Source organism: Puntigrus tetrazona, chromosome 6 (genome assembly GCF_018831695.1).
Source record: "Puntigrus tetrazona isolate hp1 chromosome 6, ASM1883169v1, whole genome shotgun sequence".
Lineage (NCBI taxonomy): Eukaryota > Metazoa > Chordata > Actinopteri > Cypriniformes > Cyprinidae > Puntigrus > Puntigrus tetrazona.
The window spans coordinates 4,924,499-4,942,557 of NC_056704.1; the positions used below are offsets into that span (position 1 = coordinate 4,924,499).

General features: G+C 36.9%; 1 protein-coding gene across 1 annotated transcript in view; it reads right to left on the bottom strand.

The window, feature by feature from the left end:
- The window catches only part of myo10l1 (myosin X, like 1), a 44,152-nt gene extending 30,407 nt beyond the window's left edge, over positions 1 to 13,745 (bottom strand). Inside the window, exon 1 of the mRNA XM_043242882.1 lies at positions 13,310 to 13,745. Within this exon, the coding sequence (XP_043098817.1) occupies positions 13,310 to 13,330 (21 nt within the window). The 5' untranslated portion in view covers positions 13,331 to 13,745. The remainder of the gene's footprint in view (positions 1 to 13,309) is intronic.
- Between the last annotated feature and the right edge of the window lie 4,314 nt (positions 13,746 to 18,059).

Below are 18,059 nucleotides of genomic sequence, written 5' to 3' on the forward strand. Positions count from 1 at the left end.
ACTTTTCCAGTATCATTTTGTGACATAATTCACTAATACTCTTATATGAGTATATGAGGTAAACTGTCACAATGGTAACCTGACAGAATTCACAAATATTATTCCATACAGTAATTAAAAAGGATTTAAGTATTTGGATCCAACACAGAAATCCACTTCTAGAAAGCACAAACATGTAACTGATATTCTATGGATATAAACTCACTTCTGCCCACAAATAAACAGGGAATAATATGTGAATCCACCCCAAAATCTTCCCTTTCCCAGACATGCACATTAGCCATACTGATTTTGAAGCAGATGACTTCCTCTTTGACACACGCATCTCTGGACAATAAATAGGCAAACAGACAGGCAGACCGGGAGAGGGACCGATAAATAGATAGAAGCTGTTCTTTGTCAACAGATGGTTGACTATGACGGGCCGTCCCACCTCGAGTCAGAGGAGCTACAGTGGTGAAGACAAAAGACAGGCTGCTCTGCCCCTGGGTAAAGGAACCGAGCCAGGCAGAAAAACACTTACAACAGACAGCTGAGCTGCATACACTTACACATTTCATTTCCATTAGAAGACATTAAAAAGATTTCCCTGCTCGTCTGGGGGAAAAATCATTCAGTGTAAACAATACAAAATTCCCTTCACAGCCTATCCAGACTTTACTGAAAATAATGGGTTATTCAGAGATGTCGGCACTAATATGTGCCTATTCCCAGAGACCAGAGGAGTCAATGTGATGAAAAAAAAGATATAGGGCTGCAATTTACAATTTGGGGAAAAATTTATTTAGATTTTTCTAATTAAAAATGTAATTGTGATTATATATCATTATTACTATAAATATAATAATAATAATAATTTGTAAGTACTATTGCTTTTATTACTATTAAATAAGTATTTAATAAATATATTATATTGATCGTGGCATATTTTCCTAATTTTGAATAAGTAACCCATTAAGCTTCTTATATTGGGGACAAAAAATGATGAATGTTTCTTGTTTGTTTACAGCCTGTTTATAAATGCTTTTGAAAAGATGTTCCGTCCTAAATGCACATTATAAGGAACCAAAACTCAGAGCAGATGTATGAGCAGAGTTCTTATGCAACAGCATGCTCGAGACTTGGATGATGAGTTACATGCGAGTAAATGAACACAGTGCCACACTCCTCTCAAACGCTGATTGCGTGCATTTATTTAATTAAATCACAGTCTTTGCAATTTAAAATTGCACTCAGCCATATCGTGATTTCGATTTTATTTCAATCAATCGCGCTGCTTTTTGCCACTGTGTGTGTTGTGTGCGTGTGGAAAGAAGTTCACAAATTAAAAATGACTTCATGATGTTTGATTTGTCGTTCTCTCAAGCGTTCTTCGTGTTCTTATCAGAAACTCCTGGCTTTACACAGCCGCAGATAGCATCTGTGAGAGGATCAGGAGCTGCTACAGTAATTAGCACAGATGCAGAGGCTGTTAGTTTGTGCCCTGATCTGAGCGAGCGAATCATTAATGAGAGCTCAGGCCCTATGGAGAGCAGGAGTGTGTGTAATCACGCATGAACACAACAGAGATGAAAGAATTCAACGTCTTCATCAACAGATAACTCTGTTGTTGCTCTTGCACAGCTGTCAGCGGAAAATAGGTACATCCACTGGAAAATATAAAGGAAACATCCAAGCACACACATATACGTGAGGAGAGGATGCTCTTAGTGGGGTGTATGCAAGAGGGTCTATATAAGATACAGCCCCTGAGGAACCAGCATCTTTAAAGGGATAATTCACCCAAAAATTAAAATGTTGTCATTTATTACTCATGCTTGTTTTGTTCTAAACCCAGGCCTCCGTTCATCGATACAATGTTTTTGTTGAAATCAAAACATAAACAACTCATCTACGTGGCGTAACATATGTGTTAATCACATCAGTGGTTAATCTCTAGTGGCACTAGGATGATGTGGAGGAGACGAAAATGTTGAAAGTTGTTATTACTGCTTTCTATGCATACAAAATCTCCTAGCTGGATTATTTTATTGATCTTCTTGCTACGTTTCTGGACCTTGATCATGGTAATTACATTGCTGTCTATGGGAGGGTCAGAAAGCTCTCAGAATTCATCAAAAATATTGTAATTTTTGTTCTGAAGATGAAGGGAGGTCTAACGGCTTAGAACAATGTGAGGGTGAGTAATTAATGACAGAATTTCCATTTTTGTGCGAACTATGACTTTAACCTGACCATAGGACCATAAAAAAAAAAAAAAAAATAAATATATATATATATATATATATATATATATATATATATATATATATATATATATATATATATATATATATATATATATACATACATATATATATATATATATATATATATATATATTATTTTTTTTTTTTTTTTTTTTTTTTTATGGTCCTATGGTCAGGTTAAAGTAAACAGTAAGTTTACAGTACAGTACTATTTTATATTTTGCATTTTTATTAAACCCTATACCAACAAGCACGGCAAACCTGGGCTTGTCTAAATGCATTAAATAGTGCAGTCACACTATGTAAACCACAGCATATATAGAGTCACTGAACCCTTCGAATAACTTTTATGGAACGTCCTTGAAAACCATTTGCTTTCAAAACCTCCTTGCACAGACACTTGCCATTATTAACCTTCATCTAATGGCCAGTGTAATTAATCACCAGACAGCCTCTCAACCTCTCATCGCCCACCAGTGAGGGATTTAACAATTCCAGCAGACAATAACATTGACAATGAGAAGCAGAGGATGTGTGGTACAGTGCCTAAATGATTCTTTGAGGATTAATAAAGCTTTCCGGAAGTGGCGCACTTGGCAACGTGTTTAAAATGCAGAATAGAAGCATATGTGTGGGTATTATGAATCAAGCATGATGCAGCTGGACAAGGAGACATGGAGGGAGAAACAGCAAAAGAAAGAAGGAGAATATTGACTGTAAACAGAGAACAAACCCACTGGCCGAGGGAAAATGCTGCATCCCATCACCCACTTCTACAGCCCTAAACATGCTGACATTTCAGCGTTCATCACTGGAGTCTCAGTTACTGTAACACAACCATTCTGAGATATTTCTGCTCCATTTCAGGCACGCTCAGTTATAATGCCAACACTCTGCCCATCTTTCTGCCCTGTAGGGAGAATTTTAGCTGCTCAGGTGATCTGAAAAGCAGCTTCTGTCCTTATTGTTGGCATACTGTCCCGAAGACACAGATGTGACCCTGTACCACCAAAGCAGTCATAAGGATAACTTTTTATCTAAATTGAGATTTATACATAATCTGAAAGCTGAATAAATAATCTTAAAAGAAAATTTTCCTGCTCGCATCAGGGCATTCAAGATGTAGATGACTTTGTTTCTTCAGTAGAACACAAACAAAGATTTTTTTTATCTCAAACTGTTGCAGTCTGTCAGTCATATAAGTCAATGGGCACAATCTTTAAAATAGAGAAAAAAATAACATGCACAGAGAAATCAAAATTTAACTCTGCTGCTTGTGACGATACATCAATGTCCTAATAAACAAAATGATCGGTTTATGCTAGAAACTGAACAGTATTTCTATAATTTTTGACCTCTGATGCATCATAATGTCCAGCATTCTCAACATCCAGCATGCGATGCAGATAGATATACAGTGATCACTTAGCTTGTACTTTGTTAGTGTCTTTTTTGGATCTTTAACACAGCTACGGTATTCTGCTGGTTTGTAGTCTCTTTTTAATTGTAAATACAGCTGCATCTTCTGTTGTGTTTTAGTAGCATCTTTCCAGTAGGTTCTGTAGGTTCAGTGTTTGTTTCTATTCAACAAAGTCACCTACATCTTGGATGCCCTGGGCTAAGCAGACAAACATCACATTTTCAATTTTGTGCGAACTATCCCTTTAAGATAATTATACATCTTCCTCTTCCACTTCCTTTTCGCTTCTTTCCTCTCGTTCTCTCCTTTATCTCACTCTTGTCTCCAAACCACATGTAGGTTCACACATAACAGTGTGAAAATGCCAATACACTGCACTTCCTGTGCAGCTATTAAAATATAGATGACACAAGGAAAGAGAGGACAGAGAGAAAGAGTGAGAGAAATAAATGATAGATGAAGCTGTTAGACTAAAAGCTGTGCCTGAGACATTCCCACCATACTGAAGAAAATAGAGACAATGAGGAGGCTAGACTTTGCTACACATTTTCACGCCTCTCCACTCCTCCTTTAATTTATAGCCTACATACTGACACTCCCTAAAGACACATACATTAGTTTTACGACACATTTTATTCTCAGCTGCAACAAGATCAATAACAATAACCTTTTTACTTTGCGTAAATGTTTTTGTCTTTGGGAGAATTTACGTTTAAAACAAACTTAAGGTTTTATTCAAACATATATTAGAATAAATAATACGTTTGGCTGTAGAGTTGGCCAAAATGTTACTCTTTTCAAATAAGTAAATAAATTGCAAATATTTAAGACATGTATGTCATAAAATGCAAGATTATCCGCCTGTGATGTTGCGATGGGCTGGTCTCACACCCCTCCGGCCCAGTTTGATTTAAAAGCAGAAACAAGGAAGGCTAAGAAATGAGACACCTGTCTTGAGACCCCCTTTTCTGTCATGCCTGTCTTTTTTTACGACCCGCTGACAGATTTATGCATCTGGAAAAGGAGTGAGACAGAGATCTAAACGGTCAAGCGGTTCACCATGGCAGTAGAGGAGTTAATTGTCCATCAATGGAAGATATATGTTTTCTGTGCTAGAGTTTATGGACTACAGGTACAGAAAAGAGCAGATGTTAGTGTATGCAGCATTTCTGCAAGTCCTGGCCGCGCAGCATTGTTCTCTTCCAATACTGAACAATCGATCTACTGTATGCAAAGCAGAACCTGATTTTGCTGAATTCGACGTGTTCCTGGATCAACATCAACTTTGTGTGTAACACTGTGATTAACCAATCAGATTTGAAGAACCATTTTATAGTTTTTGTGAAGTTTAGGCTTCAGTGTTTGTTGCTTGTACATCAGTGTCCTTCATCTATCATTTCCTCTGATTTTAGGCATTACTCATGGGTAAGTTAGGTTTAAGTGTAGAAGTATGGTCAAAATAACATTTTTGGATTAAAACGTTGTCCCAGGGTTAACAAAATATGTTGACCCAGGAACACATAGAAGTCAGTAATTTCACAACATTTGTATGCAAACAGGCAAATGCATCACTAGGCTATTATTAGATAGCTCTGGATAACTGATTACGTACTTGATTGCTTCCTGACCTCTTAGGTTTAAGTATTTTAAGAAACCAGATCCCACTTAATTTGCACGAATAATTATGTCTGTGACCCCAAATTAAAACAAAATATCATAAGATATTTAGCTTGAAGTAATAAGTTCTGTCATCATTTATTCAACTTCAAATCGTTCTAAAGCCACAAGGTTATTTCTTTTGAAAAATAAAAGGAAACACTCCCTGTTAATGGCTCTTTTCTATGAATAAGGGATGAAGCTTTCAATCTCCAATAGCACTGTCTCAAGTGACCCCAAAAAAGCGCTGGGTTAACATGCTACACTCGTGAAGTCATCCATTTTGGCTCTAATCACAGCAGGGCGAAATCACAGGGGAAACGAGCGATGCTAAATCAGGAAAGCCAAAGCTGCAGTTTTAATGACAAAGGGAGTTAATTACATCGCGGGCCTAGCTGTTTGCGTTCTGATAATCATAGGTCTATACAGCCAGCGAGAAAGAGAAAACACAAGATGGTAATCTACCAAAGGCTACACGCGGGATTGTGCAATTTGTCCAGTTTCACAGACGTAACACAAGAGCGATTTCCCACTAGATCTCCCTTGGAAGATTCAGACAGATGACCCTGGCCTTTGTGAGCTTTATAAGGGCACTATAATCACTATAATAACCCGCTGCGTTACAGTAATCCCACCGAGCTGCCACCTCTCCATCAAAGGGTTTAGCGCAAGCACATGGCTGCCATGGCAACAAAAGGGGCAGGGTTATAGCAGCAGGTGCTGTGGACAGGGCAGTAGGTTATATATTAAAGTTGAAATATTGCATCGGGAAATTGTACTGATTTAATAAACAGATTGATAAATGCTAAAGCTGGACTGATTTTTTAATGCATTCGCGGAGGATCAAAAAATAGTCTTGTGCAGGTTGCATGGAAAGGTCAAATGCTGCATGGGTGTGTATTTTTAGCATGTCTCTGTGTGCGTACTGTCGGAGTAAGCCACCTCGCCTCATTTATAACGACATCTCTCTCTCTCTCGCATGCACACACATTCTTCTGCATACATTTTGAAGCTTTCCTCTCACCTTACTCAGCCCATCATCATGAACATACAGAAAGTACCATTAATAGATACTACAATATTGGGGTTAGTATGACTTTTTAAAGGTCACCTATTATGTAAAATTCACTTTTACATGTCGTTTTAACATAAATGTGTATGTGCGCAATCAACCTATAAGGATAACAATCCACCCCCGCCTTTTTTCATAAATCATAAACAACAAGGCCTTTGCAGAATCTGTAAAATGTCACATCACATTAGCAGAGAGCCCGCATCGAGTGAGCGTTTATCTTCACGCTAGAGCAGCACTCAAGTAAGAAATGTCTTCTTAGAGCTACAGAAGTTATTAATTAAAGAGCAAATAACTTTCTGTTTTTATTTTTTTTTTATATTCAGCATAGACAACAGTATGGGTACTATATAATATGCTGCTGCCACTTAATAAACAAATCTAAAATAAAAAAACTAAGTTTTAGTTTAATACTTGCATATCGTGTGACAGCAGCTTTATGTGCGCATGATTTAAAAGTTCTGTGTTTAGAAAACCGTGTGATTTTGGAAATGTTTGATAGGTGGGGTATTCTGAGCTGAGACTTTACAGACAGATTCTATTTTCTTAACCACAGAAAATAAATTCCGAAGTAGCAGAATATACGTAAGACATTGACCCTAATATGAGTTTCTTTATGGAATATTATACTGAAAATGTCATCAAATTTTTAACTTCCCAATTTACTTTTTCCTGTTCTTGAATTTTTCCAGTCTGGTCTTGGTATGAACAGATGGCGATGAGTCTCAGGTGAGGACTGCATACGTCACACACACACACACACACACACACACACACACACACACACACACACACACACACACACACACAGCTTTTCAAATACTACCAAGGAGACTCTTACTTCAGATGCTAAATAAATGTATAAATCATGGACCTGTATGATTTTAACTAAACCAATATGAAACCAATACATTTTTCCTTTGCAATACCCATTAACAATAAATTAAAATGAGCTAAAATGAGCTTAAAATGGGCTAAATAAGCTTACCTTGTACCCTCACTAGTCCACTTAAATTAACTTTGAGCCTATTACTCTTATTATATCTCTCTGCATATCTGGTGGCTACTTTGTCACTGATTTTATATTGACATAAATATTTTTTGCTTTTGGTTGTTTCTATAAATCCAGTTTCCAAGTAAAAATGCAAAACATACTATGACGTGAGAGCCCTTGGCTGTTGCTAGATACGTGGACATTATGCTTAAAGGGACAGTTCACCCCAAAATGACAATTATGTAATTATTTACACACCTCTTTTCATTTTAAACTTCTGTCAGTTTTAAAAACCAAATTCAAGTGAAGTGACCTTTATTTATACAGTGATACAATACAGATTGTTTTAAAGCAGCTTTACGGGGATAAACACGAAAATGAGCAGCTTAATCTAAGTCATGTTATGAGATATGATTTCCTTTTATAATAGATTAAATTAAATCTTTTATTTACACAAACAATGATAAACACACAAACCTGCATCTATATTAGACACAGAAGCTTGTGCGTTACACATGTGCTGTGTGCATATGAGTAAATGATGGCAGAATATTCAAACCTATATTTTCATTAAAGAAACGTTGAGTATCTCTTATTATCCACTGCTGAAGCATCTTCAGTAGCCCCCAGTGCTAAAATGTGCCTCAGTAAAAACCCTGCAATGATCAGAGGCTGAGATTTAATGCTGGGATTGAGGCACCCTGGTTTCTCTCCACATGGGGTTTACTTCATATTCTGACAGTCTCAAGGACGACGAATAAAAGAAAAAGCTATCAATCCAGACAAGTGAGACTTCATAAGCGACCATTCTAATTATACACAAGGGGCCGGAAAAATGACTAGACCATATAATGATGCCATGAATGTACAGTGAGAGAAGAAAAGGAGCACTGGAGACACGGGAAGGGCACACATGCATCAGCTGTGGTAGAAAGAGATTTGTACTTTTCCCTGGAGCGGTCTGTCAGATCTGCTCATCACAGGCAGGCGGAGGTGGCTGATCTGGGTCAGGAGAGACAACTTTGCTCAGTGCTTCTCTCTGCTGGTCTCTCTAACTGAAAACACAAGCGTGTACACACGCAGCTAAATCTCACACTTTCTCTGCGTCTCTATCTCCATCCTGATTTTGAGACTTCACAGTCACTGTATGTCCTGCTCATGATCCTATAATACAGTTATGTGGGTGAACTGGCACCAAAGGAGGGATAATATACAGTCAGCCAATCATTATCGCAAAATAAATCCTGACAGGGTGGATTAGGAAACATTAGCTTGCTTATTACATAGCTATACAATGAAAAAAAAAAATACTTTGGATCAACTTTTCATTTTGTTACAGCCAAATTCACTTATTTCATCCCCGAACCCCAAATTATATTTAATGTTACTTTTGTACATAAACTGTCACTTTTTGTTTTATTTAATATTAATCAAAAGTTATTTTCCAAAAAAAAACGGTTAATCAAAAATATTACTTAATGTAGGTCAATGTTTTTTCTTTTAACAGCTTAACTAATTTTATCAATTAAAAAGTTACATTAATATTACAGTAGAATGTTGAGATACTAAAAAGCATAGTTAATGTTTTAATTTAAGGGTTATTCATCAAACACCAAAACATTTATCAAATTCACAATCATTTCAGCAGTCAGTAACAAGTGTTCTGCATAATAAAATACAAATTTATTTTAATTTTGTATACAGCAGACTGAACACAACCAGAAACAATGTATTCTGATTAGACCAATATAAAAAAATGCACTTAAATTCACTTTGTAGAACAATGCTTCAACAATCCTCCATTATTAATCATTAATGTTAGATGCTGATTTAAGGTCAGTGGTCTAATAAAATCTCACAAGGATCCAAAAGACATGCAGTTTCTAACCTGATAATGAGAATCTGACACTGATTCACTTGATGGAAAGAAAAACTTTCCAGGTTAAGAGGCAGTAAACACACACACACACACACACACACACACACAATGTAACTATGATACACACAGTACAACAATCACACCTCATTTAGGCTATTCAGCATCAACCAAACAAATGCGGAGCTTCCGAAAGCAGAGCTTCCTTTGAAAACACAGAACACAATCAAACTGAAAAAAGAGTAAAGTACTTAAAGCAAAAATGATGAAGAAAAGGGGAACGGAAATGGACGGAACCAATACCATCAGCATGTGATAAAACGATCATTTAAAAAAGAAAGCCAATGTCAAAGCCCAGTACTTCAAACAACCTGAAATATTAGTGCACTGCGCAAATGGATGAATCAAAAGAGGGGAGTGAGACAGCAATGTTGAAGAGAGACCGATACACAGAGAAAGGGAAAAGAGAGCGATTCACACTGGAACGAATCAAGCCACTCGCTTCAAATGAAGCTGCTGAGGAAATATAGGTCACACATCTCCAGTGGCTGATTTTCTCAAAACCATGCAGCGACACAGAACCACAGAGAGCGTGAGAGGACGCACAATTCATGTCACCAAGAAAAGGAAAGGATGCTATCAGGAAATCTGCTCTGACCCGGGATGCATGTAATAAAGTGTGATACAGATTTCTCAACTGCCACATCAAATTATCTTTAGTTTCTGCTCTGTGAAACAGCTGCACACCTGCTGAAGCTCCTGCCACCTGTCAGCAAATCACATTAACATTTTTCACATCTTAATTCACAAAAAATCTCACAATAACAAGAATATGTATTATTAATCCACCAGTAGCATTAATAAAAACTGTATTAGGTGCTGGGGGGAATAAAAGATCATGTAATTTTTTTTAAATGAGCATGCAATAAACATGCATTACTGGCCAATACATATAATAATACAATCTGGTAATATGGTATCAATATATCATGAGTTTCTACAGTTAGGTCATAGTCATAAAAATGTAAACTGTGTATGGCAACATCCTTTCCATTCCGGAGTTCAGAGATAGTTTGTTTGTGTTAGATTTCTTATTTTATTAGTTCTTTTCTTCAGTCTTTCAGCACTCTTTTCTCTGGCTTCCTGTCATTTTTCTACTTTTCCCCCCAGAATATATATAGATATCTGTGTTTGGTGAGAGACATTTTTGGCAAGTATTATTATTAGTTGTATTATTAGTTAAGTTATAATAAGTGCACACAGACACAAAAAGAATATAAATGTAGATTAATTTTATTAATTAATATTATTGTCAGATTAAGGCCAAATTATATTAATTATATTATTTTTGCGAGAATATATTAATGCCACAATCTGACCTAAAAAAATCAACAAATAAAAAAATAAGAAAAATAAATAACTAAATGAGTGAATATTTTGAATCACTCTCTTTTTGTTTAGATGTCCCTCTTTAATGTCTAGATTCCAGTTTCCACACTTCTAGTTTAGAAAAAAAAGTTTTGTGTGTGTGTGTAATTCAGCATAAAATTTTATGAAAATGTACATTTTAAATTTTTTTTGATTGTGTTATTAAAAACCCTCCAAACTTTTACATTTTATATAAAATAGACCAACACACATATACACAAAATATATCCTCGCTAACATTTATCATTTTAGGTTTTACAGCTACTCTCACATAATGTTTTCATTACATCACAGTCAAGAATGAGTGCCATCAAGGTCAAGGTTGGGTTTGTAAAATTGGCTGATTGTAACCACAGGATGCCAGATTGGGAAAAAATCTGTGGCTGTTCATTTAGCTGTTGCATCCCAGACCATTTAAAAAAAGGCGTTTTTTGAACAAAACAGTGCAATACAGTTAGATATTCTTTATTAATTCTTACAATTTTCTGTAAAAGTTCAAATAGATAGAGTCTGAGGATATGTTTTTTGAACTGAGATTTTAAAGGGTGGCGCATAAAAATAGAACCTCCTGTAAAGATGTAGGCCTTCAAGTTCAATTCTCATCTGAACAGAGCTATTATACGGGCAGCACTAATACTTACATATAATCTCTGGCCTACATTAAAAAAATGCCTAGAAAAGTAAGTGGCTCCACAATATAATTAGCCTAAGATTTTGTAATATCTTGTAATATTTTGTAATATTTAAAAACAATGACACATCTCATAACACGTCTTAATAAATATTTGTTTTTTTTTTCAATAAAATGGCTTTTTTCCGAAATCTAGTTCATTCCAAACGACATGCTTGAGATTCTAACATATTATACCCAGCACTAGGACCATGGGGTGACCCAGTGACAAGCCTCTATTCCAATGTTGCTGTGGGGCCCGGAGGTGTGGACTGTTGAGTCACCAAAATGATAACCTGAACTGTCACCACAGAGCAGACAGCAATGAAATGGGTGCTAAAAGAGAGACAGAAAGAATGAGAGAGAACAAAATGGGAACAAGAGCAGTTTGTGCATGCGTGTTGCTCTTCGGGATCTCAAGAAACACCCCTGGGCTTCTGAGACGCTGCTGGGCAGTGACACATTAGAATGCAGGGCAGAGATAAGGATATTAGTTGAACGGTCAAGTCTTGGTTTTTTTTATGAGGACTTATAAGCTCCACTGCATCTTACACATATTACCCCATTTAAAAGGGTATGCATTGCACAACTCTTTTGAGGGAAAGTTTGACCTCTGACACCTACATTAACACTGACAAGGCAAGCAATACACTGCACTCGAACCACCTTCCCACCACCTGCAACTCCCATCTTTGCAGCCAGTTTTGCACTGACAAGAACCAGCTATACTGATTCTAGCTGATGAATCACACTCATCCCAGTTGACTGAACCTCTTGGAAAGACCACCAATAATACGCCACATACAGAGACAGATTTCACTGTAAATGCCTCATAAATTCAATCAATGACCCTTCCAGATAGCAGCTTGTGTAAGATCCGAAGATCAGGTTCTCCAGTTCTGTTGCTTTGGGCCATTACGTAGCCTACTTTTACGATTCTGTGCTCTTCTATCTAATAAATACAATATCCATAGTGCCCGCATCATCAATTAATGTCATTACTCACTAAGCCTCGTGTTGGTGCTGTCCGCTCTGACACAGATTAAATTCTGACTGATTTGAGACACATAGCATGCGCTCAAGAGTATAACTGGCTTAATGAGGATGCCATAATTCAGTATTGGATCAAATGCAGGTGTGCAAAGAGTGTGTGCACTTAACGGAGAGAGGGGAGGAATGACCTAATCATCCAATGAAGTAGGATTTGGGCATGCACTATAAGATGAAAGAGATAAGCAATAGAAAGAGACATTAAAATGAAACAAATGGATGGAAAACCCGCTGTGAGGCCTGTCCTGCAGAATACAGATCAGGTAAATAGAACTACCAATGCATTCAGGGTGAAATGTTCATTACGAGCCCTTGCATACATGCTCCTATCAGACTCAAGGTGAATGCTCTGAATATGGAATTTGGAAATCATCTCAGTTATGTCCTGACAGCCTTCACAGCACAGTCAGGCGCTGGTTTCGGAATCGGAGACGTTTAATCGCATTCATAACAAGTAATGAAACCGTTTCTAAAACCTTGCACAGCACCCTTGCAGAAACATCATATCAGAGACCCTGCCTCTGCTTCAATGCGCGAGCCCCTTCCCCCCTCACGCGCGCCACAGCCCAGGCGAGCGCGAGACACCGATGCACGCGACATCCCCATAAACTAATGTCAACGTGTCAAATAACGCACCGACTCCTTTTAATGAAACACTTGAAAATGTTAAACAGTAAATCGACCGTTCAAACGGAATGGCACCGTTATAGGAAGACACAGCATTGCATGCAACATTCTGGGGAAAACAGCCAATGAGAATTATCCACCGGTTTTTACATCATACGATTATTGGGGAATTGTTTCGCACATATAGCACACAATCTATTGTTTTTGCTTTGCACATAAAGCACTACAGACAAAATGACACGTTCTCTCATTAGAAAATGAGCCCACCTCTGCGAAGAAGGTCTCCATCTTCCCTCAAAGGATGCAAGAGGATCCAGCTAATCAATCACAAAACTGCAGAGGATTCGAGAAACGTTTGTCAAGATGTGTGTCTTTTCTGCAACTGCTTTCCATTCACGAATGTTTACGAAGAGCAGGGCGCTGCAATCCTGCGTGAGGTGGCGATTCAAACAACCGATAGCGCGACAAGCGGCCGTTGGCAAATAACAACCGGCGGGAAAAGAAAACGCTCAGGTGTTTGGCTTCTCCAATTGTGTGTTGCTGTTTTTTATTATTTAATCGAAACGCCGGTGTCCAAACACATTCCCCGCTGACTCCGGTGTCTGCACCAGAGCGAATGAGCCAGCGTCCGTTCGCGCATCTCCGGTTGGGCGGCGCAGCGCGCGCAAAGACAGCCCCCCAAGTTCACCCTTTTTTACCACGCATACCGGTAGTAAGATGACAGAAATGTGCAGTCGCAGAAATAAACATTACATATATGTCAGCTACACTCTATACCTGCAATAAAGCAAATAAATAGCAGGTTATCGTATACTGTAATCAGCGCGTCGGGATGCGTCAAGCGCGGTATACTATATGAAACACGAATGCGGTATGTATCTTAAATACAGTGCGATATTTTTCAAGATTCCGTTATCTGAAATCCCATGTGTTAAATGTGGTACTGATGCCCCGCAGATGGGTTTCCATGGCAGCACTACTGACACATATCTCTGAATGCGCCATGCACGTCTGAAGTGAGACTCATGCAGTGGGTGGAGTAGAGCAGATTCACTCATCAATACACGTTTATAGAAGGAGGCTTATTACTCTGAAAAACGAGTTCATATTTGCAACTTCTTCAAACTGTATATAAAGTGGCAGTTACTCTCGGCATGAAAGTTAAATAAAGCAGATGGTGGCTGTATTAAATCATTAAACTCTTATCTCTCACAGCTTGAGAAAGAAAAATTGTAATCCGGATTCTGTAACCAACACAGAACAGACATTAGAGAGCTAAGACAAACTGTCAGATTGTTTATTGCCAGTGGCAAAAAAACAACAACATCAAATAGTGATGAAATTAAATTCACATGCTTTTTAAAAAGTTTTGTGCATGTGCACGTAAATGGGTAGGAGCATGTAATCATTGGTTTAAAAAATGACAATATTAAAAGCGTCGTATAACTTGCTCTGTCCATATGATTGTTAGAGAGTTAAGGGACACACAAAAAGCAGGTTTTCCCGATGAGTTACGAGACACTTTTCATTCAGCACCTAACAGCACACTAACTTCAGGAACAACTTTCCTGGAGCTATGTGGCACTGCATGTCACTCTCAGATGTAAAGTATTAGGTTTATTGCAGTATTATGATGAGCACTCTTTCATTAAATGAACTTATGACATTTGTGCTATACCTTGCTTCTGCCAGGGGATTTCAACAGCTTATATCTCTTTTCTGGATGAGAAGAACATTTTATTATGTCATACGTGTCACTATATGACAAGCCCTGTGGACCATCACAGAATACAACACGGTTTTGTGCAAAAGGACTTGATTACATTTTCAGGGATTACAGGGTTGTCGATCATTTGGTATTTATTTATTTATGGACAGTTCTTTTAAATTCCACTTAGGGAATTTATATAGAAATATAGAAAATCAAATGCAGAATTTAGATTACAATTTTTAATTGAATTATTTGATGAATTGTTATTTATTTGGGAATGCCTTTTTTATGTTCTCATAAATCAAAGTAAACAAAATGCAGAACTGTAATTTAAATGTTTAGAATTAAAGAGTAAACACCAAAAACACAAAAAGTCAGACACTTATATACCGTAAAAGATATAATATATAATATACTGTAATAATAGTATACAGTATAATAGTCATCTTTATTTATATAGCACTTTTAACAATATTGTATCAAAGCACTTACTGATATCAAACTGAAGAATAGAGAGTCAGTAATGTATAATGACAAGATTAAACAATTTTCAAGTAAAGGCATTTCTTTATTGAATTCAGAGACATCATTGTCAGACTCAGTTTAATTTAAATAGTATCTGTGCAATCAAATCGACAATGATCAGAATGGAGAAAAAACTCTTGGGAGAAACCAGGCTCAGTTGGGAGGCCAGTTTCAAGTGAAACTAATTGCATACTGTATGTATACTGTGATGCATGTAATATACTGTACTTTTTTTATGTAACTTCAGTGCTGAAATTACATTAACTTCATCTACTGTTTTAGATAGATATTTTGGTAAATGTAAAAAATGTAAATTTTTCAGAAATAGTTGACTGACACTTTTCATTCAGCACTTAACAGCACACTAACTACAGGAACAATTTCCCTGGAGAAATGTGTCATTCTCAGATGAAAAATACTACATTTATTGAACAGTATCATTCAGGAAATGAACTTATGACATTTCTGCTAGACCTTAACTGTTCATGTACTATTGCTAAAAGGGGGTCTCAACAGTTTATTTTTCTTTAATACCTTTCTTCTACTACATATATGCAATATATATTTTCTCTTTTGATCTAAATGAACAAACTACTTTCTTTTTTGAAAAAAAAAAAAAAACTTTCTTTCTTGAAAATGCAGTGCCCCCAGCTGTGAGCTTGTAGCTGTTTGGCTAAAATCAACAGTTTCAGATTGAGAAAAGTGTAAATTATATTCATGACTTTGATTTCTGTAAAGTAGCATGAGTGTTTGGGTCAGATGTACATTGAAGATTGATGATCATCTGACAAACAGTGTGTGTGTGCGTGTGTGTGTGTGTGTGTGTGTGTGTGTGTGTGTGTGTGTGGTGGCATCATTCACTTATGGTCACCATTTATGGCTTTTGGTGATCTTGGAGAAACAAACAATGGGGGTCACATGTTTGACTTTATTTCACGTGCTCAGATATATGGATCCTTCTGTCATGAAGTAAGGTAAATGCGACTTTTAAACTCACATTTAAATTTTACAGTTCATATTTTTAATATATTTTTATGCACAGAATTGTAAAACATGAACATCACAATTTTGAATTGTTAACTGTTTAGCATTCTCAGAAGATATGTTTTGTTTAAAATGTTTTGTTTCGTGTCATCATTTCATAATTCGAATTCTGAAATACAAACTCACAGTTGCAAAATAATGTCAGAATTGTAATAAAGTCAGCTCCTTTTGTTAATTCCACACTGAAAACGGGCTTCCATACTGTTAACATAGCACTGACACTGATAGAGTTTCCTGACAAAAAAGAATAATATTTATGAGCTTCCATTAATGCTTAACAAAACCTTCCACTCATGTGATAGCAAGAAGCTTGTCTGTGCACCAGACGGTCAGGCTATAGAGCCCAGATGCAGCTTACTCTACCCAAATCTGAGCCTCCCCTTCCAAGGCCTCTCTATTGTACCCTCATGCCTGTCACTGGAGGCCCTTGAGGTTTTAGGGGCCTCTCAGTAAGCAGTGTAGCCTGCAGCACACCACCCGTATTGCAGTCGCCTCTTTGTCTCCTCCAGCCTTTTATCCCTCGCCTCCCGTTGTGGGACATGGGCTGGGGTCACACCACTGTAACAGAGCCTCACGTTCAGAGGAAGCTTGTCTCTTTTGTCCCATACTACTGAAAGGGGCTGCTTTATTTTAAAGTGTTGGGGGCAGTTCCACATGGTTACCATTCCACCATCATCGCTCACCCACTGAGACAACTCAATTTGACATGAAAAGGCTTCACTTCTTAATCATTCACCTGATGCTTCGCTTTTAACAAGCATGCGTTGCATGATGCTCATAAAGTCCACTAAAACAGTAAAACAATAAAGCCAGAAACCGAGGAGCAAGATTCGGTTGATAGTGCTCCAGGCTCAACTCAGATGAGCAGGAGACAAAAGAAAAGTAGAAAACTGAGCGCTATATCCCAAAAGTGTACTTCGGAATCAAATGTCATTTTAATGTGACATCAATCGGACTCTCAGGGTGATGTCACTGTAAGTGGATAGACAGATGAGAAAAACGTGATACACTGAATGACTAGCCCTGCGGTTGGACCATCACAGATGTTCTACCAAACTGTTTTTACATTTGCAGGGAATGTTTGTGTATCATTTAGGATTGAACTAAACTAACAATCCATTTAAATTCCATATATTGTCAAATGGAATGTAGAATATTTAACACAGAAGTTATATTTGAATTTTAAATTTATTTAAATAGTAAACAATTATGTTTAATTGAATGCCTTATTTAAAACAAAAAAAGATAACTTACTTTTAAAAATTATTTTAATAATGACATTTTATTTTCTATAATGAAACTGGAGTAAACATAAAATAAGGTTTTAATAATCAATGTTTCAAAATGACGCCTAAAAAAAATTATGAAACATTACGTAAAACCATTTCCTTGTAGTTTAAATCTTTGATTAAATATATTTGAATTTAAATTGCAGTATATTCCTCTTTTCTGATTCAAATTCTAATTCAACATATTGTATGTGTGGATAATTGAATTAAAATTCCAACTTGTTAATTGGAAAAGATGTCAACTGTTCAATTCAGAACAGGGCTTGACATATTTGTGCAGAAAACAGAGATAAAGACAATCATCATAGCAATTTGGGCACAATAACAAGTTATGTAACCATAATAATCATGTTTCGGTGCCAGTAAAATACGTCTTTTTTTGTAATGGATCTGATGTTGACAGTTTCCAGGTATGAACGATTGTTGACGAAGGAGGATTTATTTCTGA